We start from the raw sequence: 23,471 nt of genomic DNA, 5'->3' as shown, positions 1-23,471 counted from the left end.
ACTTTGCAAGACATTTTCATCTCAGGAGATTCAAATAACGACTTCTGAGAAAGTCATTTGGGGTATGGTTTTCCCAGATTGTTATTAACGTACATCGCAAAGGTAAGCGAACAGGTAAAACAAGCAATTAAATAGACTTTTTTCTTTTTAAGAGAACTATCATTATCAATCAAAAACTGCTGGAGCTATACAAAGCTGGTCTAAACAAAACTTACTGGCAAAACCAATCTTTGTTCACTTATCTTCTTCAAATGCAAGATTCAACTTCAAAATATTCCTCGAAAGGGAGATGTCGTCATACTGTCAATCAGATTGAAAAAACAAAAGTTTTTCTCATTCCTCAAGAGAGTTAGGTTTAGGAAAAAGAGCCACATCTTAAGACGGGATTCTTTGGTCTCGGATATCTTGAGACAACTTGATCCCGTCACGGTTTGCAGTGAATGGCACCCTTTCACATCGGCTATTTACTCTGTTAGTGGGGGAATGCAACCTTGTCACTGCAAAGCAACATGACCGACACCACAAGATCTTTTCCTTCCTCGAAACTGGATTTAATCTGCACAGAGAAAAAGTCAACAGGAGCAGCTTTCTATCTCAGACAGCTTTGCAAATAATCAAGTAAATAGCACTCAAGTAGTGATTTCAAAGCCAAGCCAGTGACTGGTCTGCAAAGATGAAAATTCAGAGATGGGCACTAACCTGGCTCAGCAGATTCTCATCAGTGAGAAGCTTCAGATCATCCTTAGTGTTACCATTTTCAGTCAAAAGACTCACCTACAACTCAGTTTTGCTCACTCCCTAGAAATCCATGCTGAGTTATTTTTAATACAAGAACATGAACTTACAAAACCATCTTCGCATATATCACTAAGCTGATAGTCAGTACGATTTACATGAGGAACCGGTATCCAACAATGCAGGTTGCAATTAGTCAAAAGCCATCAATAAGCTTAATTTGAGAGAGAAAACGTATTAAAAGTTCAATAAGGGACTGTAAAACAGCTTACATCAAAGTTGTGAGACGAAGGCACAATATCTTCAAGCTTCTTGCCATTAAAAATATCAATCCCCACAAAGTGACACTTGGCATGACCATGCTTCCCAGTTTTTGAAGTGGAAACCTCAACAACCTGATGTTCAGGGCAATAAGTCTGGTGAATAGAACTTCACTGACAAAAAAGTGCTTTAAAAATTGAAAGAAAAAGAAATGAATGTCACAAGTTTAATAGTCAGAACATTGGCACAGTTCTTGGCAAGGTTTTCCAGCCCAGAATTAGGATCCGACCCAGGTTCTTCAAAACCTGAGTCCAGAGCCAAAATAGAGGCGGGAGGGGACTGCCCAAAACAGAACGGGAAAGTCCAACTCCCGACCCAACTCAGCTTAGTCAAAATCTGGCCCTGGTTCTTATAAGTTCTACAACAAGGGATACTTCAGGCTTTGATGGTAGTAGTACAACAAGGGGTATTTCAATGTTAGTACTAGTAGAATTGATGAATCTTGAAGGATTGCAATACAGTAACATTTTTTCCATTGCTCCCACATTGCATCCAAAAAAACTCAAACAAACAGCCCAGATTCTATTCTTAAAAACAAAAAGTAAAAGATTAGGAAAGAGCAAATTTCGAAAGCTTCGCACTCATGCACTGTAGACGCCATCTCTATCCAAAACAAGACTAACTACTTCAGTCCAAGTAGGCTAAAAACCACAGAATGCAGACCATTCCAAACAGCTCATAATGGTTCAGAGGAAGCTTGCATAAACAAATTGAACTCAAAGCTGATGGGGAAAATGAAAAGAAAGTTCAAGCGAACAAAAATAACAAAGAATTTGAGCCCAAGGATTTAGAAAGAGAATATGTAGTGATAGGTTCCAGCACTTCCTCATTAATCTGTGAACATAGTAAGCAAAAGCTACACCACTGTCACTCACTTGAGACAAGGTAGTCCACATAGTGGTCCACTTCAGGGCAATCATAAAAATAGGTAAGAGTCTTCTCTCCCTTTATTTCTTAACACTCTTAAGCAAAGAACATAACCAGCTAGCAGTCATAGTCTTTCTCAATTCACACTCTCAGCTTCCATGTTATTATGCCCAGCACACCTTAACCATAAGACTGCGAAGAAAGTCAGCCCTAGGGAAAGGAACATCTGCTAAGCGTCAGTCATATTGTGCATCATAAGGACATCACTTGGAAGTAGATACTCCAGTTTGCCATTTGCATGGAGCAAACTTACCTACAAGGTAACTCGAAATCTCATAGTGATGAATAAAGTCAAAGCATAAAAAATTCGTTGGCTATTAAATAACATCAGAAAAATGAGGAGCATCATGAAACGAATGGATGGTGTTTGGCTCTAGCTCTCCCTTGCTCTTCAATTTAGGTTGTAGCTCTCAATAAATTTTTGTGAATTCTGCAAGTAGTACCTGGCTCTCTAAGGCATCCCACGGAACTCCTCTTCACTGCCCTTTCTTCTCGTTGACAGATGACACGATCTGCTTCTGTGACAGCCCTTTTAGTGATTCATGAGCTTCATTCTGGTCAAAGGGTTAATTGGCAGAAACCCACCTTAATTGGTATTAATATCTCCACATTGGCAACCAAACATATGGTTAATATTATGGGATGTAAAGTGGCACATTTGCCTATTTCCTTCAACCAAGACCCTTATTTATACTTTTTCCATTACATATTTAGGAAAAATCCTCAATTAATTAGGCTCACTAATTATATCAATTAAGGGAAAATTACAAAATCATAAGGAGAGAATCTAGGAAACTTCAAATCAATTACAATCTTATCTTCTAGAGATTTTTTAACAAAAGAAAGTAGAAATTCTAGGAATCCATAAAAAAAAAGGAAGGTAAAACTCTCATTTCTACTATTGACTTCGAACCTCATTTTCACTTTTGCCCTTGAACTCCTATGCCCCCATGCATGTGCATGGGTCCACATGTGTGCCACCTCTCCTCTTGCTTCTTCTTCCATCTTCCTTGATTTTTTTGAGAATTTTAGGGTTCCTATCAGTATGGCCAATGGGCAAAGGGGTTTGGGGCTGCAAAGGGTCCATGTTTTGAATGAAGCTGTCCACATGAAATGGATCTGGAGATTTAGCTTGGAGGGTCATAGTTTGTGGCAGTAAATTGTTTGTTCTAAATATCAGATCCATTCTACCAACCTGCTGCCTCGGTTGTTAGAGCTTCCAGTTTGTCCCGCTGTTGGAAGGCAATTAACTCAAAGATTGAGAAATTCTCGGGTTAGGTGATGTTTGCAATCAAGTCTGGTTCTGGACTAAACTTTTCGTGTGATAGATAGCTTGGCAGCCAGCTTCTATTGGCTGAATTCCCAATGATTCACAGGTTAGACCTTGACAACCTTAAATCTGTTTAGCAGATGTTCAAGCCCTCTTATGGCAGTAGCTGAAAGAGTGCATCCTGACTTGCGGCCAACTGCAGCATAGACATATGAACCCCTCAAATCCAAGTTGTAAGTTCTTTAATGCTGGGCTGGAATTGATTGAATATTCCACCCTTGCTGGTTTGCCCGTGGTGGTATAGCATTCCTTCCTTAGACATTTCAGTATGCTTTCAAGAAACTCTCTCCAGTTTCATATCAAGTTCTCATTCTCTCCCCCTCCCTAAGTTGGGCATTCTTCTTTGCTGAATGACTATTGCAGCTGTTCCTTGGTGAACCTTCTCATATAAGTGCAGCTTGATTGGTGGCGTTACTGAAAGGATGGTGCATGCGGTTCTACAATGAATTAAGTGAACAATGGAGTTCAACAAACTGACAGCAGCCATTGTTCAAGAAAACTGGAGTATGGCTCAAATTCTGTCCACAGTCTGACCTCTTGGTCTCCTTCGCTGGATGCCACTCTCAAGATCAACTTTGATAGAAGCTCTCTTGGCAAACCCTGGTCTTCCAGTTATGGTGGAGTGGTTAAGAGTCCATTTGGAATGCATCCACCTCTCTCATTGTGCCCCTTGGGGATCACTAATTTACCCTTAGCCCAAAAAGGGTGACAACCAGTTCTCTTCATGTTTCTTGGTCACGTATCCTGCAGAAGCCTAATTCTGAAGCTGATCGTTCTGCTAAAACAGGCTACTTTTTGCCACTTCAGCAGAACTCTTAAATTTTAGCTTCACCAACGAGAACCTTCACATGCTCGAAAAAACATTCAAAACTACTTCCAGTCCAGGCAGTCTCTAGAGTAACAATATCAGTACTAAATCAGCACGGTCAAAATAAACTGACACGCCAAATCCTTTTCCAGTGTACCACTTTCAGGTGCTTATCCTTTTAATTGATTTTCTCCCTAAGGCATACCTTTATCATGGTCATGGTCACCTTTCAGCCAGTCATGTTTCGTTGTAGTTGCCCGCATTCTATTTGCAAAAGCAATCAAAATGCACCAAGAATGTCTGAAACAAGCACCACAACATCTACCAACCAGATCTGGGATGATAGTCATCTTTTAGGACATAAAGTTGTTACAACCTTGCAGGTGAACAGTACAGGTTGGATTCTCTCTCTCTCTCTCTCTCTCTCTCTCTTTCTCTCAATCAATCGAAATCTGTGAACATAAAAACAAATTTTATGTAGAGACAGACACATGTACCTATAGATACATACACCTATAAGCACAGTCATCAGAGCAACAACAACAAAAAAAACAGTCCTCGCTCTCCCTCTTCTTCTCTCTGTAATTCCACCGTCTTCTTCATCATCTTTGGAATTTACACATCTATTTATTGACTATTTTGGTTTTTCAAAAAGAAGAATAAGAACCTGATCACTAAAAATTAGACACGAAATAATTGAAGACTACATAGCAAAATGGAAATAGTAAACTTAGAGCATTAACATTGATGACTAAGCAGAGAATAGAACAACGACAGCTACAATCAATCTACACATAAAATTTGGCCCCTCCACCCACTGAGACAAAATCAATCAGCTGATCAGCAGTAGCACCAAAACTAGGAAAAATACGAAAACGAAAATAGACCGGAGTCTGTGTTTTGGAAAATAATGAGAAACGCAATAATTTACATCAATTGAACGAAAAAGTACCAACCGACAGAATCATCTAACGAAGTGAACCATTTTCATATGTAGTGTTTATAATTTATATCACCTTGCAAGGCCTTCCTTTGGTAACGATGTATCCATTCTTCCTTATGGTGCCTCCCTGCTGGGGATAAGTCTTCGAGGCTCCAGCGTCAGCCTTAGACTCGAAGTGGTGCTCCTCATCCGACATTTGCTTCTAACGAAAATTTCCAACAATGCCCGTCAGTTACCAGAAAAGACTACGGAAGCTCTATGTGAGACTGACGAGTGAATTTTTGTGTAGTTTCCCTCCGATCCTCCAGTCAATGTCATGACGCGAGGACCCTCGGATGGCGGCAGCGCAGAGTCAACCAGCACGGTTTGGATCTTTTGCTGCAAAGTTGTTATAGATAAGGAAATGAATCGGATGCTTTGATATAGGGTCTCACCCCAACCTCCGAAACTCCAATAGCGTCGGTGCATAAAATTGCCTTCACTGTATATTCAATTTAGTCTGTGTAATCACATGCTTTTGAGGGTATTAAAAAATAATAATAATAATAATAATAATTTTTTCAGGATTATCAATATTATTTTTTAATTTCATGTATTCCATAATTTTTTTTTATGAATATAGATTACACCTAACCCCATGTAACTATAGAGCTAATAGAATCCATCTAAAAACAAAACAGACAGGGATTAGGGGCCTTGGGCATCCGATGCTCATTTCCTTCTCTCTCACTGTTTCTCCAAGCGAGATCATAACCGTCCAGGCAGGCCCGCCGAATCGGTCATCCGATGGTCCTTGCTCCATGGCATTAATCTTATGTTAGTCGAAAGCAGGGAAACCCTAGCGAGATTTGTCCTACTGCAATCGGAGATACCTATATAGATGCCCTGGTGCGATAAAGTGGCTCTGGTAGACCTTCTGGCATCGAGGGGGTACTCGACCTAGTTACTGTTGTCATTTTTGTTATTTGGGGGAGAAAATGTCCGATGAGGAGCACCACTTCGAGTCCAAGGCTGATGCCGGAGCCTCGAAGACTTATCCCCAGCAGGCTGGCGCTATAAGGAAGAACGGCTATATCGTCATCAAAGCGAGGCCCTGCAAGGTGACTCTTAATATATGATTTTCATGCCAAGCTTTCGATTTTTTTTCTTTTGCTTTTCCTACCATTCATTTATAGGTTCCGATGGATGTAAATCTAATACGCTATTTATAACTTTGTACCTAATACGCTATTTTACAGGTTTAATTTGTGATATGACCGGGCAGCGATTATATTTTTTTCTTTCCGAGTGGCTGATTGGAGTTAATTGGCGTCCATTTTTTGCCTGCTTGATTTAGTAGTAGTTTTCATTGACATTTCCTTGTGTCGTTTGTTCGTTGATGTGCGATTCATTTGGCTTGTTTCTCTTTACGGTCATCGTTCCGTCAAGATCTTCATTCTCGTGAAATTTTCTGACGTTTTCTGCTCACGTTGCTTGGTATCTATATTTCAACGTGGTAAGAACGGGTTCTATTCCTACCTTACGGAAAATTTAACGTTGCTTCAACGTTAGATTCGTATATCCCTCTGTCGTAGAGATACGTCTTTGGAATCTGTTATACTCGAACCCATGAGTTTAACTGATATTAGTGTATCTAACGAACAATAGAATCTTAAAAGGAAAAGAACGATTGAGCTTGCGATAGTTCATTATGTAATGTCCTGTCCCAACTTTACTTTTAGTGTATGTATTACCGCATGTTAGAAGTTTATTTCAAAAGAAATGTGCTACCATACAACACATGATACGATATATGTGTGAGAGGCTTCAAGAACATAAGAGTACCTTAAACAACTAACCCTGCAAACAACATAATGATTACCTGTCTAAGTAGCTTTATCATGTAAACTAAGTGCAATTGATGCGCCTGGTTTGATACTTGGAAGTCTTAATTAGGAGTGCTGTTCTCCCAAGGTGTCTTTGTGCCATGGGAAGAGAAGTATAAGTGAAAGATTTTAGTTTGATTGAATTTTTTTTGTCTTTTGTGCTCCTTTGAGGAGATGGAAAAATTTACGCTCCAGTTCCTCTTGACCATCAAAAAGTCGAAGTGGATAGAAAAATAAGTTTTCTATTGTTCAATAGGGAAAATAAGTATTAAACTAGTCTTTGATTTCTAAGCTTTCTTACTTCCACCTTTTCTTTTGTTATTTATAATACGTTTCTCTGTATTTTTAGTGTAAGCACTACTGTTAATTTTCACGTCGTTTCCCATGGCAGCATAAAATAAAAAAAACTGGTTAAACAGAATTTTTTCTAGTAGGATCATTTTCCAATGAAAAATTGGTATAGGAAAAAATAATTTTCCTGTCATTTTATTTTCCTACAGTGGCACAAACAGCTTCTTAAGTATGCATTTTAGTGTTGATAAATTTCTTTTGATTGGCCATCTCTATATTGCTTGACCTATATTTGCATAGAGTAATATCTTACTATAATGATTAATGAAACCATACCTGCACAACCTTTGTTCTTTATGAATAAATATGGTCTTTATTCTTAAGGTGCTTTTTTCTATTCTTGGCACCTCACTGGCCTTGTTAATATTGCTTAATGCAGTCATTAGGATAACACTATTTGATACTATCGGTGGACTAAGATCATGCAGGAAATAGGAAAATAAAGATGCATGGAAGGGAGAGATAAGAAACTAGAAATCTGACTGGAATAAATGGACAAAATTTGTGATCTCAGTGGCTTACTTTTTTTTCTCCACTTCTGAAAGATTGAAGACTGTACTCTCCTTGTCCTATATATTCATCTTCTGTTATCCAAAGTGGAAATCTCTTTCCTAATATTTTGGTTAAGATTTATATCTTGATAATCAATATAACCACCAAAAGCATTATAAATAGTTGTAAAATATAATGGTATTTGTGGATTGGGTTTTCAGCTCAATGTTGCCCAGTAGGGTTTTTCATATGAGGTATTGAGTTCAAGTCTCACTAGGAAATAAGGTGTATTGTATATGTGTAATCAACATTCGGAAAAATACAGCTGTGGTTTTCTCTTTTATTTTGTTATGTCTCTCCTTTTCTAATTTATTGACAGTACTAAATAGTCCTTCGGGATGTATATGAAGTTTTAATTAATGAAACTTGGGGGTCTATATGAAGTTTATATTAATGAAACTTTATGCTGAGTTTTCATTGTACTTTTGCAAATGTTTTAGGTTTTTTCTTTTTTGAGAAGGTGAAATTTTATTTGAAGGTTGGGACAAGAGAAACAAAATTTAGGAGGAGGATTTCCCTTAGAACGATGGATTGGAGGAACACCCCCTGTTTAGCAAGAGAGTCAGCTGAAAAGTTGGCTGATCTTGGAACATACATACGATTACAGGAGAATTTAGAGGCAAATTTATCGCTCACTAGAATAATTTTCCAGCTCTGGATGACATCATTAAAATAATCAAATATTAAGTATCAACTCCTTTATCATATTAAAGGGATATCAACTAATGATGTCATCCAGAGCTGGAAAATTATTCTAGTGAGCGATAAATTTCGAGCATCTTACTAGCTTGATGATTTGAAATTTAACTAAAATTGTTCAGTTTAAAAGCCAGCTTGTAAATGATGGTTCCCTTTTCCCTGTACAGATGTTTTAAACACGTGATGGACTAGGGTAAATCTTATCATAATGGCAAGTTCTTTCTTCCACCTATGTTGGGGCTGGATATAGGAGGCCATGTCCATTCTGATCTTTCATTTGTGAGCTCCATTATATTATGGTATTTAAGATAATGAATAAAAATATTAACCATACACAGCAGTTTCTTGTGTATTTTGAGCTTGTTTCTGCAATTGAGTTTTGCTTTTCTTAGTTGAATCTCTTGCCCACGGTAATAAGAACTTACTCTCAGAAAGTGATCTTTTACTTGTCATGGTTTCAAACATGCACGTGATGATATTTACACAAACTTAAATCAACATCTGTCCACACTATCCTAGGTAAAGAAAAATAAAAATTGTCTGCACTATCCCAAGCAGGCTTCACTGTCAAATAAAGTTGTCTATACTTATTTCATATAATCCTGATGTGTTAATTATGTTAGAAATGATTGTTGGTCTTCATATTGCTTGATTACTTGGTATTTTGTGGGTTAAAGTTGCTTTCACAAAATAGATTTTACAAAGAGAGTTGCCAATAAAAAAATGCAAATAGGATACCATAGAATCTCTAAATTCTCTGTGTTTAGTAATCCTTAGTTTTCGAGATACTCATTGCTTTATGCTGGAACTTACTTCTTGTGTTTGTTGCTCTTGGTTGCTTTCTCTGTTCTTTGGATCCAACCACTGTAGCTTCCCTTCTGTATCAACTGATCAAACTGTTTGGTAGTTTTATTTCATTATTGTAGAGTAGGAATATTTCGTTAGGAAGCATAAATTTGAATTTTTTTCTCCATTTCTTTCCTTTTCCACTATAGTTTTTGCTTCAAAATTTTCATGACCATTGAAATTCCCCCCTTGCTCCTGAATGGTGTATAGGGACCAATATACTAGTGTTCTTATATCTTTTCTTATGGTCTGAATGGCATTAAATGCCTTACACATCATCGCTGATCTCTCTTTTGTAGTTAATATATATCTAACAACTTTCCTCTTGTTTACTCTTTTTGAAAAGTAGGTTGTTGAAGTCTCCACCTCGAAAACTGGGAAACATGGTCATGCCAAATGTCACTTTGTGGCTATTGACATTTTCAATGGCAAGAAGCTCGAAGATATTGTGCCCTCATCCCACAACTGTGATGTGAGTTGTTCAAGATCTACTATTAAATGTGTTCTAGTTTGCACGCACTCCATCCTTAATTGTTGTGGATATGCCCTAACTAAATAACTTTGCATGTTTGATTCCAGGTTCCTCATGTTAACCGTACTGATTATCAGCTTATTGATATCTCTGAGGATGGTTTTGTAAGTTGCAACTGTAGTAATTGTCATTTAAAAAAAAATTGTAGCAAGTGAAAATATGTACCTAGTTTTGCTTTAGAGCTGACGAAGCTAAGTTGCATTTTATTGCAGGTTAGTCTTTTGACTGAAAATGGCAACACCAAGGATGATCTGAGGCTTCCTACTGATGAGAGTCTGCTGACTCAGGTTAGCGCTGAACCCTGTGGCCCTTTGTTGAATTTTTGAGTCGACTGGGTCTTTTTTTATTTGTGTATTTTTTTTGCCTGGGGGAGGAGAGGTGAAGAGGGGAAGGGTCATTAAGAATTTAATGGAGACTTGCAGCTATTGCTCTGGTATTATGCATAGTAGCGAGGTTAAGACTCAAGACAACGTACGTGGGCTAAGGCCTAGAATAACTTAATAAATCTGTAGCCATTGACCCCTTGACCGGACTGGATATAAGGATTATCTGCCATGTAGAACTTGGGGTAGGAAAGTCTCATTTGATGAGAGTAGAATAATCTGGATTGTTTGGTTTTCATCTTTTGCAGATTAAATCTGGTTTTGAGGAAGGGAAAGATCTTGTTGTGACTGTGATGTCTGCTATGGGTGAAGAGCAGATCTGTGCTCTGAAGGACATTGGCCCCAAAAATTGATGTCATTGTTAATGGAAATACTTTATCCAATCTTGTCTATCTAAAAGTAGGTTTCGAGTGGGAAAGAAGAAAACTGTTGATCCGTGGTAAATTGGGTGGTTTGTAGCCCAAGGTGTTGAGTTAATCAGGTGTGTCACACTCATCAGGATGATCGTCAAATATGTATTCTTTCTAAGGCTCTCACTTATATTGACGAATGCTTTGGGAGATATGTTTGCCTTTATGTGAAAATACCGTTTCCAGTCTCTTGCCTTCCAACACATTTTCTGTGTAATAATTGATAATCAATTGGACAGGACCAACTGCCAGGGAAACATAGTTTGCACATTTCAGATCGTGGTTATCAGTTGATCCAAGTCGATTATCTAGTTTTGGGCAATAAATGTAACTCATAATGTATTTATATTCTGCTAGTTGCCTTGCTTTGTAGCATATAAAATTACTTTATAAAAAGTTTTATTGCAACACGTAAGGTTGGCGTATGATTTGTTCTATGAATCTAGTAGATACATATTACAAGTCTTACATTAATGGAAGTAATAGATTGAATCGAGTATTGATGAAGTTAGTCGGCTCTTTAATAGTTTGAATCTACCAAATCAACAATGGTTCAGTTGGGTTTTGACTCATTTCCATATCTCTTCTGTTCTGATCCGGACTGGAACCAGTCTGATTAATGATTTTATATTTTGTTCTCCAAATTTTAAGTCTGTAAATTTGAAAATCTTCTTTGAACAACTTTGCTATTGAGAAGGGATAACAGAGTATTTAACATCAGGTCACATATGAAAAAGCCAGACGGGAGAGAGCAAAGTTAGCGCTTTTGTCAACGCGGGAGGAACGGGGAGTGAGAAAGCACATTTAAGCCGAAATGGTCGACAAGAGCCCTTTTCAGTCACGACTCATGTAATTTTTAGCCAATCATGTCATGCGGTGTCATGCCATGCCGTCCATCAGGTAAAGTTCAAGACGCGCCATTGGGGAACGATCTCGCTCGGGCAACTTGAAATACATACTTGCGGCTTACTCTTCCCCATTCTATTTCCCTGGTCTTCCTTCCGGCTTCCACTCAACTTCTGTTTGTCTTCTCTTCACGTTTCGCGATTCGCAAGCCTATTCAGCACGAAAGTAAGTTCAGGATAAGCATGCTTTTGCTTAATGCTTTCCTTCCTGTAAAATTTTTTGATACTTTAATCTATCTAAAGCTACGAAGCAAGCTTCCTTCTGGTTTCTGTTTTGGTTTCTGGCCCCGAGAAAGACCTCTTCCGCACGGTCTTTCTCGTTCCTCTCTTTTTGAAGCTTTTATCTCTTTCTTCAGTTTATGGGTTTTCTGGATATATATCTTTGATTATATGGGTTTTCAATTTCCTTGCTTGTGATAGCAGGTTCAATATGGAATCCACTGATTCTTCGAACGCAAGTCCCATTTCTATTGTTTCCGTTAGGGAGGCTTTGATTCGCATGGAAGATACCATCGTGTTTACTCTTATCGAGCGGTCGAAATTTCCACTTAATTTTGCGATGTACGACGAGTCCTTGAAAGTCCCGGGCTTCTCGGGATCCATGCTGGAATATTTTGTCAAGGAAACTGAGGTCCTCCAAGCAAAGGTGAGTATGAATTTTTTTTTAGAATGAGTGAATGTTTTAGATTTTTTTTTTCCAGGTCGTTTTTTTGGATGAGTTTTTGGGGGTTTGTCCCATTTGATAGAGATAAAGGATGACTGAGATGATCCAGATACCAGATAAAGATAAACTCAACCTGTACTTTGTATCCAGCTACGTCACTCAACTGAAGAGATGGAACTTGTTGTAAAGCTATAAATACTTGTCTCTTCATCAATGAAATACATAGTGATTATTAGTTTCTTCTTCTCTTTAATATCGTCAACATGGTATCAGAATGGAGCTAGACGATCCTCTCTATCGTCGTTTCTCTCCCTCTCGTTGTAATGAGGCTCTAGAAGTGGAAATCGCCGATGATGACCGCAGCCCCTCGACCAATATCGGCTCTTCACAGTTCCTCTCTCAATTTTGGCGGCACATCCGAAAGCTGCAGCCGTTGCTACTTGCTGGAACCTCTCTGGAAAATTCTCTCTTCATTGACGTCTTTGTCGACATAAACCAGGTAACACCGAGCCGATTGTTTCTTTCGCTTCTCTATTACTCATCACCAATGTCAACTAAAGTCTCTAGCGACCACTCCTTCACCACCGATCCGGTGTACGTGCCACTTACGAGTCGTTGCCGACAATCAACATCCTCTCTGTCGTTACCGAGCAGAGGAAAGCCACCACAACCGCTACTGCAGGCTCGCCACCACTGTCGTCGGACCCTGAGGGGCCGTCCAACGCAACAGCCGTCGCCGCTGCCTCCTTCCTCCCTGTCGTAGACCTTGGTCTGAGATTCGATTAATTAGAGTTCGAGGACTCAAAGAAGAAGCTAAAGCACGCCATTCGTGTGAGCCACACGTGTGAAGAAAAAAAATACTTCGACAGTCTTCCAACTCTTCAACCGGAACTTATTCTTTTTTTGTCATCCAAGTTTGTACTCATGGTTGATGGTCAACCCCAACCCCAGACCTACTTTGGACATTTCCAGTGGTATCATGCACAAGGACACTGTTCCACAATGCCCTTTTTTTCGTCAGATGTATCCACAATTGTCACCACCGCCAGCTCCTTGCCCAAATCAATTGCAACCACACCCTTCGGCACAATGCCAATTGCAATCATATCCTACAACCGCCACCTCTTCTATTGATTCTACCTGGCTCCTAGATAGTGATGCATCGCACCATGGTATATCCGACTTGAGTAATCTCTTTGATCACACTCCTTATGACGACACTAATGACATTGTGATTGGTGATGGCACGGGTTCCCTTTTTACACATATCGGTTCCAAATTTCTCTCTACACCCTCTCACACTTTTTCCTTAAATAATATTCTTCGTGTTTCTACCATGCTAAAGAATTTCATTTTTATCTCTCAGTTCTATCAATCTGATCATACTTCCATTGAATTTTGACATATTTCTTTTCTTGTGAAGGATCTTTGCACGGGGACAACACTTTTGCAGGGTTGAATGTTCGAGTGGCCGTCATCCTCCGCCCAGTCTTCACCGTTAATAGTCTTTTCCAGTATCAAGACTACTTCGTCTGCATGACATCATCGTTTAGGTCATATATCCTTTCCAATTCTAAGGCACATTGTCTCTACTTTTTTGGTTAAATTTATGGCATCCTTTGAATTTTACTTTCAATTGCAACCTTTGTCAATGCAATAAGAGTCACAAATTACATTTTCCCACTCCACTCTTGTCTCTTCTTCCCCTCTTGACATTATTTTCTCAGATGTTTGGACCTCTCCTATTTATTCTATTGATGTTTCAAATACTATGTTATTTTTGTCGATCACTTTACAAAGTATGTCTGGTTTTATCCTCTCAAACAAAAATCACGTTTTGATACATTTTTTTGGTTTAAATTTCTTGTTGAAAACTTCTTTGGTAAACAGATTAAAACAGTCTATTCTTATAGTGGAGGGGAATATAAGGCAATGTCCTCTTTTTTGGCTACCAATGGTATTTCTCATCTCACGTCTCCTCCATTTACACTTGAATTGGGTATTCCGAACGACGACATCGTCACATTGTCGAAACAGGTTTGTCTCTTCTTTCTCTTGTATCCATACCACTATTTTATTGGTCATATGCTTTCTCCACTACTGTCTATCTCATCAACCGTCTACCTATTCCCACGTTTAATCTTCTTTCACCATATGCCAAACTCTTTGGCACTCCTCCTAACTATTTTAAACTCTGAAGTTTTGGTTGTCTCTGTTATCCGTTCCTCAAGCCATACTCTTCCCACAAACTCACTCTACATTCTTCTCCTTTTATCTTTCTTGGGTACTTTACCACTCAAAGTGCCTATCTATGTCTTACCCACTATCTCTCGTCTTTATGCTTCACGTCATGTTAAATTCGTTGAGAGTATTTCCCCTTCAATACGCTTCAGTCTCCCCTTGACCGTCCTTCCTCTGACACACTTTCCACTGATGTTCCTCTGTGTCCTTACTTTGGCTATTGGCACATCAACCATTGCTTCGATCCTTGCACCCTTTGCAAGTTCCATTCAAGACCTCGCACTAACCCCATACAAACACCAAACTCCACTCCATCACCTCACCACTCACTCACCTCCCTCATTGACTGACCCACAACCATCATCCCTATCTACTTCCTCCCCTTCCTGTGTTATTGTTACTAGATCCAAGAACAATATTTACAAACCCATCCAAAAATTAAACCTCAAAGCAAAGCTTCGTTCGTCTGCCAATCGTGAACCAACAACCAGGACTCAAACTCTCACCGATCCCAAATGACCTCAGGATATATCTAATGAGTATGATGCTCTTGTTCGGAATAGGACATGAAAATTAGATCCCTCGGATCCCTCGCAGAATCGGGTTAACTGCAAATGGATTTTTCATACTAAATATCTCTCTGATGGCTCTATTGACAGGTAGAAGGCTAGCCTAGTTGCCAAAGGGTTTCACCAACACCCTAGGGTTGATTATCATGAAACCTTTAGTCTGTTGTCAATCCTACCACTATTCACTTTGTTTTGTGTCTTGCAGTAAATTGTGGTTGGTCGCATCAACAACTTGATGTCAATAATGCGTTTCTCCCAGGTACCCTATCTGAAGATGTTTTTATGGCACAACCACCAGGCTTTATTGATCGTGATCATCCCCATCATGTCTGCAAACTTCGCAAGGCTATCTACGGTCTCAAGCAAGCTCCTCGTGCTTGGTATCATGAGTCGCACCAGTTTCTCATCGCCTCTGGCTTCACCAACTCTCATGCAAACTCCTCTCTATTTATCTCTCACATAAGTATTGTTGTGCTGTATATTCTCGTCTATGTGGATGACATTATTATTGTGAAGTTGGGTCCAAGGCCCATCCCAAAATGACTAGCCAACTTAGGAAACCTCTTTCCCAACTAATAAACTCAAGATCTTTATACTCACTAATCCATGTGGAACTATTTCTTAACACTCCCCCTCACTTGTAGGCCCTCTTTTGTTGCTCTATAAGTGGATAATTTAGATGTAGGCCCTCTTTTTGTGGTTCTACAAGTGGATAATTTTAGGTGTAGGCCCTCTTTTATGGCTCTACAAGTTGATAATTTAGGTGTAGGCCCTCTTTTGTAGCTCTACATGTGGGTAGTTTAGGTATATGCCTTTTTTTTGTGGCTCTACAAGTAGATAGTTTAGGTGTAAGCCCTCTTTTGTGGCTCTACAAGTGGATAGTTTAGGTGTAGGCCCACATATGAGTACCCGCTCTGATACCATGTGAAGTTGGGTCCAAGGCCTATCCCAAAATGACTGTCAACTTAAGAAACCTCTTTCCCAACTAATAAACTCAAAATCTTTGTACTCACTATGTGGGACTATTCCTTAACAATTATTACAGGAGACAATGATCAAACTCTGACAACATTCATCCACCTTTTTGCTAAGAGATTTTCACTCAAGGATCTTGACTCCTTGACTTACATTCTTGGCATTAAAGTTGTTCCTCGTTCTCAAGGATTAAATCTATCCCAATGCCCGTATATCTTTGATCTATTTGCTCGCACATACATGACAAATGCAAAACTTGTACCGACCCTTCTTGCCACGTCATCTATACTCACACATCAGTCTGACATGACACTATTTGATCCATCTGAATATCGGACTGTTGTTGGTTGTTTGCAATACTTGTCTCTTACTTGTCTTGATATTGCTTATGTGGTGAATAAGTTATCTTAGTTTATGCATTGCCCTACTACTGACTATTAGGATGCCGCAAACGATTGTTGTGCTATCTTTGTGGGACTCTGGAGCATGGTATTATACTATACCGACAATCTCTTTTGTCTCTCCATGCATTCTCTAATGTTGATTGGGTAAGAAACAAAGATGATTTCACTTTCACAGGTGCCTATCTTGTTTACCTAGGTCGTAATCCTATCTCTTGGAATTTTAAGAAGCAACGGATTGTGGCTCGCTCATTTACAAAGGTTGAATATCGATATGTTGCAACCAATGCAGCTGAAATCCGGTGGATCTGCTCTCTTCTCACTAAATTGGGTGTTTTTCTTCCTCAACAACCGGTGCTTTATTGTCACAATATCGGTACTATAAATCTGTGTTCCAATCCATTATTTCACTCTTGCATGAAACATATTGTTTTGGATTACCACTTCATTCGCGAACAAGTTCAGAGTGGCATTCTTCGGGTTACTCGTGTCTCCTCTAGTGATCAATTGGTTTATGCTCTCACCAAATCGCTTCCACGACCACGCTTCCTCTTCTTGGTGACCAAAATTGGACTCTCCTTTCGGAGCTCCATCTTGAGGGGGCATGATAGAGATAAAGGATAACGGAGATGATCAAGATACTAGATAAAGATAAATGCAACCTGTAATTTGTGTCCAGCTACATCACGTAGCTGAAGAGTTATACATGCTACGGAACTTGTTGTAAAACTATAAGTACTTGTCTCTTCATCAATGAAATACAGAGTGGTTATTAGTTTCTTCTTCTCTTTAATATCGTCAACACAATCCATACCGACGTGATCAATTGAAATGAAAATGGATCTTGTAGTGCAGTCATTAAAAAATCTTGAGGTGTGTTTTGGGACCTCTATTCAACTCGTGTATGTCATTTCTCTTAACAGGTGCTTCGTCTTTCTTTCGTATATACCAATTTAAATCTTATTATGTTCTCCAAGTCTCGGCTTGGGAGCCATTTATGTTGCTTTATTTTTTATTTTTTATCGCTAAAAATCGGTTCTGCTACTTGCGTTTCATCTTTCCGTCGTTTTGACACCGGTGACCTTATATGCTTCTTATTAGAATGATTCTGTTTTGGGATTATGTCTTCTCGATGTGTTTGTTTTGCTCTGTTTTTGTTCATCAAGGTTGAAGTCTTTTTCGGTCTGATGAAGGTGTGATTATATTGCAGTCTCGACTTCGACTTTCTTGTCTTCTTGATCTTAGCCTGGCGTTATTATTTAATACAAAAGATTAATACAAATTAACAAGAGAAACATTCTGCAGATTGGACGATATGAAAATCCAGAGGAGCACCCTTTCTTCCCAGATGGCTTACCATTGCCACTCGTACCTCCAGAAAACTACCCACAGGTGAATATTCAGACTGTTCCATCTCTATTTTCACTTGAATGTCACATTATTTCTTTACAAGTTCAACTCGTAGGTGTTGCATCCTGCAGCTGCCACCATTAACATGAACAAGACCATTTTGGAAATGTATATCAATGAGCTGCTTCCATTGTTTGCTGGCATGGGAGAAGATGGAAATTATGCATCAGCAGCAGCCTGTGATCTCGCATGTTTGCAGGTGAAAATTTGGGAACCCATAAAATATGTTAATCTTGTCATTTGATGTCTCTCTTCTCTCACCTGTCAGGAGAAAATATTTTCTATGAACAGGCTCTCTCCAGAAGAATCCACTACGGAATGTATGTTGCAGAAGTTAAATACAGAGAGGCCTCCGAAGAGTATGGGGCTGCCATTCGTGCTGAGGTCTCGTATTTTCTCATTTCATGTTTATTTCGGATTGTATACTGAATGGGGAGGTGATTTCAATTTTCTCGTTTGATTATTGATTATTTATTTACTTGTTTAGGATAGAAAGGCTTTGATGAAACTACTAACGTTCAAGGAGGTTGAGGAAATGGTGAAAAGAAGGGTGGCAGAGAAAGCCATGGTGTTTGGGCAAGATGTGACCCTTAATATGAAGATGAATGTGGGAAAGTGCAAGGTTAATCCTTCAGTGGTTTCTCGACTTTATGAAGATTGGGTTATTCCATTTACAAAGATAGTTGAGGTCGATTACCTCCTTTGTCGCCTTGACTGAACCAGTTTTAGATTTGGGTACGAGTTTGATTATTGCTTTTAGCAGAATTTGCAGTCCCTTATATTTTTATTTCGTAATAAATGAAATGTTGACAAAGAAGATTCATTCTACAAATTCAGTTCTTGTTATAAATTTGTTATTACATTTGGTTCTATTTGAGAGTGGATATATTTTGATCGGGAGAAATACATACTGAGTTTTCCATATTGGGCAACAGAGACAAGTACAACATTTTGCAGACTGCGTTTGTCTCTACATAATAAGCTGTTTGGAGTCTTTCATTGATTTCCTTGCGAGTTGTTCACAACCATTTGTCTTAACTCGATCAGCATAAACACCTCAGCTAAGCAAACCGGAGTAATATAGGCTTGAAGGAGTCGAGGAAACAATTTGCCCAAGAGATATAGGGATCAAGTAAGATGCAAAACTTGCACATGTAATAGTTTTTGAAGATACGTCCTAAAGCCTGCTTTCATTCATTTCTGGGTGTACAAATTATTGAGATCACATAGGGTGAAGTGCTAACTCTCATAGAATTCTAATTACTTATCTTGCAATGAAACAGGAATACCTGATACATTGTCAGTGGGTTTTCTGACATAAGAATGTCCATAGATATAAGATCCAAATCCCCAAACAGTAAGAAGTAAGGAGAGGATCTTGAAGCCATTGATTGGGTCATGAAATAAGATCACAGCAGCGATACTAGTAAGAGGCACTCGGACTGCATTGAGAACGCCGGCCAACATAGTTGAAGCCAAGAAAAGAATAGCTGTGCCTCCTAACATACCCAATTGAAAGGTAATTGCACCCCATACTATGACCATGTAATATGAACCTTCTCCATGCTTGAACCTACTAGCTTCTGATTTCATTGCCTGGAAATCTTTTTGTATTATGACCCCAATAGTAGTAAAAAGAAAAGCAATAAAAGAAACTGCCACTTGCTGCTCCAATACAACGTGAAAGGATCTCTTCCCTAACAACTTTATGAAAACTAGTTCAGAGAGCGCAAAGATTAGGCCATGTAGTGCAGAACCCAGTATGTCCAAGACGAATCCCAGTATGTACTGGCTATGACTGATGTTTCCATAACGATCAGAATTTGAATCTAGTGCAATTATAACAACAGCAGCTGTGATGACCACAATGGCATTTAGAGTGGAGGTGAAAATTTTGTTTTTGACAATGATGTATCCAAACAAGGATGAAAAAATAAGGGAAGAGGAAGAAATTAATGAAGCAGTGGAGGCGGAAAGATATGCATATGCCCATGCGAACAAGAGATTATCGGCAGCAGTAAGGAAACCAAGTACTATGTAGGAAAGGAGGAGTTTGAAGGTTAGAGGTTTTGGCGAGATTTGTCTGGTAAAATAAAAAGGAAGCAAAATTACGGCAGAAAGAGGCCAGCCTGCAACTGCAACCCATGAAATGATCCATTTGCTAGTGCCTCCGTTAGAAAAATAGAGACGGGATAGGAGGCTTGAGGCAGAAGATCCTACTAGCATGGAGACAGCACTTACAAAGAGCAGCACCTGGTAGGACAATGGCTTGCTTCTGTATATTTCCCGTGCTTTTGATTTTATTTTGGAAATGAGGTTCCTCAATGAACGCTGAGGTCTTGGCATCCCTGACACTGGCCCTGGAAGAATAAATGCCATCAAGAGTGACGTTATAACATTACTAAGTATTTCATTTTCAAGGTGCAAATTTTGTCCAATTACTTCTGTGCTAGAACTATAAAAGCATTGTAACTAAAGAGTTGAAGCCCAAAGTGAGTTAGTTCTATGTTATAAATTTCTACTTGAAGTAGCGGCATTTGACATCATTGTTTTAAAAATTGCTACTTGAAGTGTACAGAAAACAAAATCATTCTCAAAGAGGAGGGATGGGGATAAATTTGTAGTAATTCTCTCGCACACAACCCTTCAGCCAAATGTTACAAGTCTGATAAAGGATGGAGAAAAATCACATGACCATTGAGGTCTTAAAGGGGATTTCTTTCATATCAGCTAATTTCAGTTACTTTAGAGTATATCTTTGCAGATTCTCTTCAGAAAAAGAAAAAGAAAAAGAAAACAAAACAATTACAACATAGTTTATTTTCATCTAGGTCTCAAGACATAAAGCTCAGAAATTAAGAAGACCTAGAGAATAGAGGAATCTGTAGAAAACAAACAAACACCTGCCAAAATCAGATGGAAGGGGCAATTGCAAGGAAGCAGTAATAAACTTCAGAAGACTGGAGAAACAGAGGAATTTGTTCTGTAGTTAACATTGAAGAGAATATGCAGTTAAATAAAAGACATGAAGAAAACAGAAGCAGAATAAATAATGCATGAACAAATGCTTTTAATTTCCTTCAGCACAACAAAAGCACAACATAGTGTGCAAGTATATAGTTGAGGGTCACGTCCAAGCAAATGAAACAAGACGACAATGAGTAGAAGCCAAGAACTTACTGATTCACAGAGAGGATAATCCACAGACACTTTCCCATATCTAGTACTAAAGAATAACCTAAAGAAAACTATAACATAAGGAAGAAGAACGAACCTAATGATATCTAGCAAGTCAATTGAATAAACAACTGAAATACGAAATAAAAAAAATTATCTTTAACAGTGAGAAACATAACAAGTTGGAAATTTGCAGTCACGGAAATGCAAAAGGCGACTCTGAGTGGCCTAAAATTTTTATCTGCAACAATAGGAAAGTTGTAACAAAATGGAAAGCCATATAGAAAATTTTATAACATCTATATTAGCAGTTTCATGAAAAACTAAAATTATCTTTAACAGTGAGAAACATAACAAGTTGAAAATTTAGGGGACTCGAGTGACCTAAAAATTTTATCTGCAAAAAAATATATAGGAAAGTTGTAAGAAAATGGAAAGCCATATAGAAAATTTTATAACATCTATATTAGCAGTTTCATGAAAAGCTATGTATGTCAAGAAGGGAAAAAATAAAGATAAATTCCTGAATCCTGAAGACATAGGCTTATCTAGCAGAATCGAAAACTGAGTTTTGACTGTTACGAAAATAGAGTAATTGTTAAAGCAACTGGTTCAGATGACAAGGCCCTTACATAAGTAAGGGTAAAAATGATTCGAAACTAGAAAGATTTCGTGAATGATAGCATAACCACTACAAAGTTTTGCAAATTTCTCAAAGAGTACCAAACGATGATGAAAACTTATATTCATTCCCTGGAGTGGAAGAATCGTCCTCTGGGTAATCAATATTCTAAGAAACGATCCTCCATCAACCAGCAAACTTAAAAATGGAAAAAAGAAGAGGGATCTAGTGGTAAGATTGTTCAAAAGTTCAGCAGTTTGACATTACGCAAAGGCCCAATCCATCTTTCTTGTAATTTGCGAGGAAAACCGAATTTTTTATCAAAGGGACGAAATTAAAAGCTGAAATTCTCTGAACGGCCTTGCCGATCTCAGGTTCCGAATTTGTGATCTCATGCAAGGTCGGATCCCAAAGAGAAACATGTCGACAGAGAAGAACGCACAATTGTCGAAATATAACCGCATAAACAGTTCTTCTGTCTAAAACTCCACGAGGATGCAGCGGAGTGACCCGAGCAATATCAGAAACAAACCTCCGAAAGACACAAAAGAACGAAGATTAACAAAGACCACGAAATTTCGACAGCAATGCGGAGAAACGACTACAACTACAGCAACCACCACTAAAATCAGGGTGAGTTAAAAGACGGGTTCAAAGTAGGAGCGAGGTAAGAGTAGACGACTACTAACCATTAGTGGCAGCTTCTTGCTGAACAGAGAGCTCGATATCCATTCAAATTTTCGCTTCCGAAGAAAGAAGATGAAATGTTGCAGTGAAGAGTCAATCAAGCGAGTACAGGAGACAGCCAGCCATGCATTCCATTTAAAGAGCGGTGGTTGTCAATGCGACTCCAATTTTGAGCAGAAATATCAGCTGTGCCACTCTCGGTTCCCAAGTCAGCCATGCGTTTTTCGTTGCCTTCGTCCGGACGTCATTCATTAGATATGAAGTTGGATTTGTCGAAACTACCCCTGCACTATTGCCGTAGGAACCTGGAGTTGCTTGACAGTTTATGTGGTTGGTAAGGAACACGGGGTCGGCATGGGTTGGGTTTCCGGTGAATTTGGACCCTACTCGACCCGTTTTGACGGGAATAAGATTTTCTATTTACTTCACTAAGTAGGAACAGAATTGGTGAAGAAAAAACTGGACGAGTAGAATCAACTTGATCCGAGGTTTATTGTCAGGTGAGGGCGTTCAGGTAATTGTAGGAGTCAACGCCGTGACGGGCATGGAGCCGCCCCGGCCATATTTGAAGTAAAGAGGATACTGAAACGCGACAATTAGTTATCAAGTACCAGTATGATGGGAGGGAAGGCCTTCAAAATTCAGTCAAGATTCAACGGCGGCCGGGAACCGCGACACCAATGATAGATAAAATTACTGATAATGCGACTCAATTATTTTAATATAAATTCTAATAAAATAGTGCATAATATAAGATTATAACAGTATATAATTGAATATCCCACTATAAAAAATAATTAGTATATTATTTTATAGCAGTGTTACAATACTTTGTTATGAGATAATTATAGATTAAAAATCAAATCAAATACTTTGAATTGTGATAAATAATTATAGATTTAATATTATTTAATATTTAATCCGTATACTCATTTAAAACGCCAAAGTCGGAGCTCGTGTCCAATCTGGGTCCAGTCTATCTAGGAGTGGTTTGGGCGTTTGTTTTTTCTGTTCTTGGATTTTAAAAATTCCCAACTGGGAGAGGAAGCCCGCTGGTTGGACTACTTAAAGCCCACCAAATAGGCCTTTCATCCTCTAAAACGTGTCGGATGAACAGA

The 23,471-nt window shown here is 38.7% G+C and overlaps 4 protein-coding genes across 6 annotated transcripts; 2 read left to right on the top strand and 2 right to left on the bottom strand.

Annotated features, from left to right (window-relative positions):
* Window positions 1-211: 211 nt before the first annotated feature.
* LOC137945493 (eukaryotic translation initiation factor 5A-3-like) lies at window positions 212-5,436 on the bottom strand. Of its 3 annotated transcripts, XR_011111003.1 has the most exons (4): window positions 5,138-5,436; window positions 1,008-1,130; window positions 700-798; window positions 212-556 (listed from the first exon to the last, which is right to left on the bottom strand). XR_011111003.1 is itself a non-coding variant. In XM_068791404.1 (3 exons), exons 1-3 carry the CDS (start codon window positions 5,258-5,260, stop codon window positions 473-475), a joined length of 330 nt encoding a protein of 109 aa, XP_068647505.1. In that variant the 5' UTR covers window positions 5,261-5,436; the 3' UTR covers window positions 212-472. The 3 variants fall into 3 exon arrangements, 1 of the variants encoding a protein (XP_068647505.1); XR_011111002.1 differs by having other exon boundaries at window positions 212-798; XM_068791404.1 differs by lacking the exon at window positions 700-798.
* A 493-nt stretch (window positions 5,437-5,929) lies between these two features.
* Window positions 5,930-10,959, top strand: LOC137945716 (eukaryotic translation initiation factor 5A-2). The gene is made up of 5 exons (XM_068791704.1): window positions 5,930-6,164; window positions 9,727-9,849; window positions 9,957-10,013; window positions 10,122-10,196; window positions 10,541-10,959. The coding sequence occupies exons 1-5, from the start codon at window positions 6,042-6,044 to the stop codon at window positions 10,643-10,645; spliced, it is 483 nt and encodes a 160-aa protein (XP_068647805.1). The 5' UTR covers window positions 5,930-6,041; the 3' UTR covers window positions 10,646-10,959.
* A 677-nt stretch (window positions 10,960-11,636) lies between these two features.
* On the top strand, window positions 11,637-18,739 carry LOC137946202 (chorismate mutase 2-like). Its single transcript, XM_068792415.1, has 6 exons — window positions 11,637-11,773; window positions 12,031-12,253; window positions 17,763-17,849; window positions 17,923-18,066; window positions 18,159-18,251; window positions 18,355-18,739. The coding sequence occupies exons 2-6, from the start codon at window positions 12,038-12,040 to the stop codon at window positions 18,583-18,585; spliced, it is 771 nt and encodes a 256-aa protein (XP_068648516.1). The 5' UTR covers window positions 11,637-11,773; window positions 12,031-12,037; the 3' UTR covers window positions 18,586-18,739.
* A 190-nt stretch (window positions 18,740-18,929) lies between these two features.
* LOC137946300 (probable purine permease 5) lies at window positions 18,930-22,446 on the bottom strand. The gene is made up of 2 exons (XM_068792539.1): window positions 22,356-22,446; window positions 18,930-20,227 (listed from the first exon to the last, which is right to left on the bottom strand). The coding sequence occupies exons 1-2, from the start codon at window positions 22,396-22,398 to the stop codon at window positions 19,128-19,130; spliced, it is 1,143 nt and encodes a 380-aa protein (XP_068648640.1). The 5' UTR covers window positions 22,399-22,446; the 3' UTR covers window positions 18,930-19,127.
* Between the last annotated feature and the right edge of the window lie 1,025 nt (window positions 22,447-23,471).

This window comes from Aristolochia californica, unplaced genomic scaffold (assembly GCF_029961685.1).
Source record: "Aristolochia californica isolate CCGP_79_NKW_82.1479 unplaced genomic scaffold, dmAriCali1.0.hap1 SCAF_12, whole genome shotgun sequence".
In the NCBI taxonomy this organism is placed as follows: Eukaryota; Viridiplantae; Streptophyta; class Magnoliopsida; order Piperales; family Aristolochiaceae; genus Aristolochia; species Aristolochia californica.
The sequence above is the reverse complement of the archived record's forward strand: the minus strand, read 5'-3'. Positions and strand labels throughout refer to the sequence as shown.

Coding starts and splice junctions, on each gene's coding strand:
- LOC137946202 (XM_068792415.1), top strand. CDS start 12,038: ATGGAATCCACTGATTCTTCGAACGCAAGTCCCATTTCTATTGTTTCC. Junction 12,254..17,762: donor CTGAGGTCCTCCAAGCAAAG/GTGAGTATGAAT, acceptor AACATTCTGCAG/ATTGGACGATATGAAAATCC. Junction 17,850..17,922: donor CTCCAGAAAACTACCCACAG/GTGAATATTCAG, acceptor TTCAACTCGTAG/GTGTTGCATCCTGCAGCTGC.
- LOC137945493 (XM_068791404.1), bottom strand. CDS start 5,260: ATGTCGGATGAGGAGCACCACTTCGAGTCTAAGGCTGACGCTGGAGCC. Junction 1,131..5,137: donor CCAAAGGAAGGCCTTGCAAG/GTGATATAAATT, acceptor CCTGAACATCAG/GTTGTTGAGGTTTCCACTTC. Junction 557..1,007: donor CTTCGTCTCACAACTTTGAT/GTAAGCTGTTTT, acceptor TTCTCTGTGCAG/ATTAAATCCAGTTTCGAGGA.
- LOC137946300 (XM_068792539.1), bottom strand. CDS start 22,398: ATGGATATCGAGCTCTCTGTTCAGCAAGAAGCTGCCACTAATG. Junction 20,228..22,355: donor GCAAGAAGCTGCCACTAATG/GTTAGTAGTCGT, acceptor TTATTCTTCCAG/GGCCAGTGTCAGGGATGCCA.
- LOC137945716 (XM_068791704.1), top strand. CDS start 6,042: ATGTCCGATGAGGAGCACCACTTCGAGTCCAAGGCTGATGCCGGAGCC. Junction 6,165..9,726: donor TCAAAGCGAGGCCCTGCAAG/GTGACTCTTAAT, acceptor TTTGAAAAGTAG/GTTGTTGAAGTCTCCACCTC. Junction 9,850..9,956: donor CCTCATCCCACAACTGTGAT/GTGAGTTGTTCA, acceptor GTTTGATTCCAG/GTTCCTCATGTTAACCGTAC.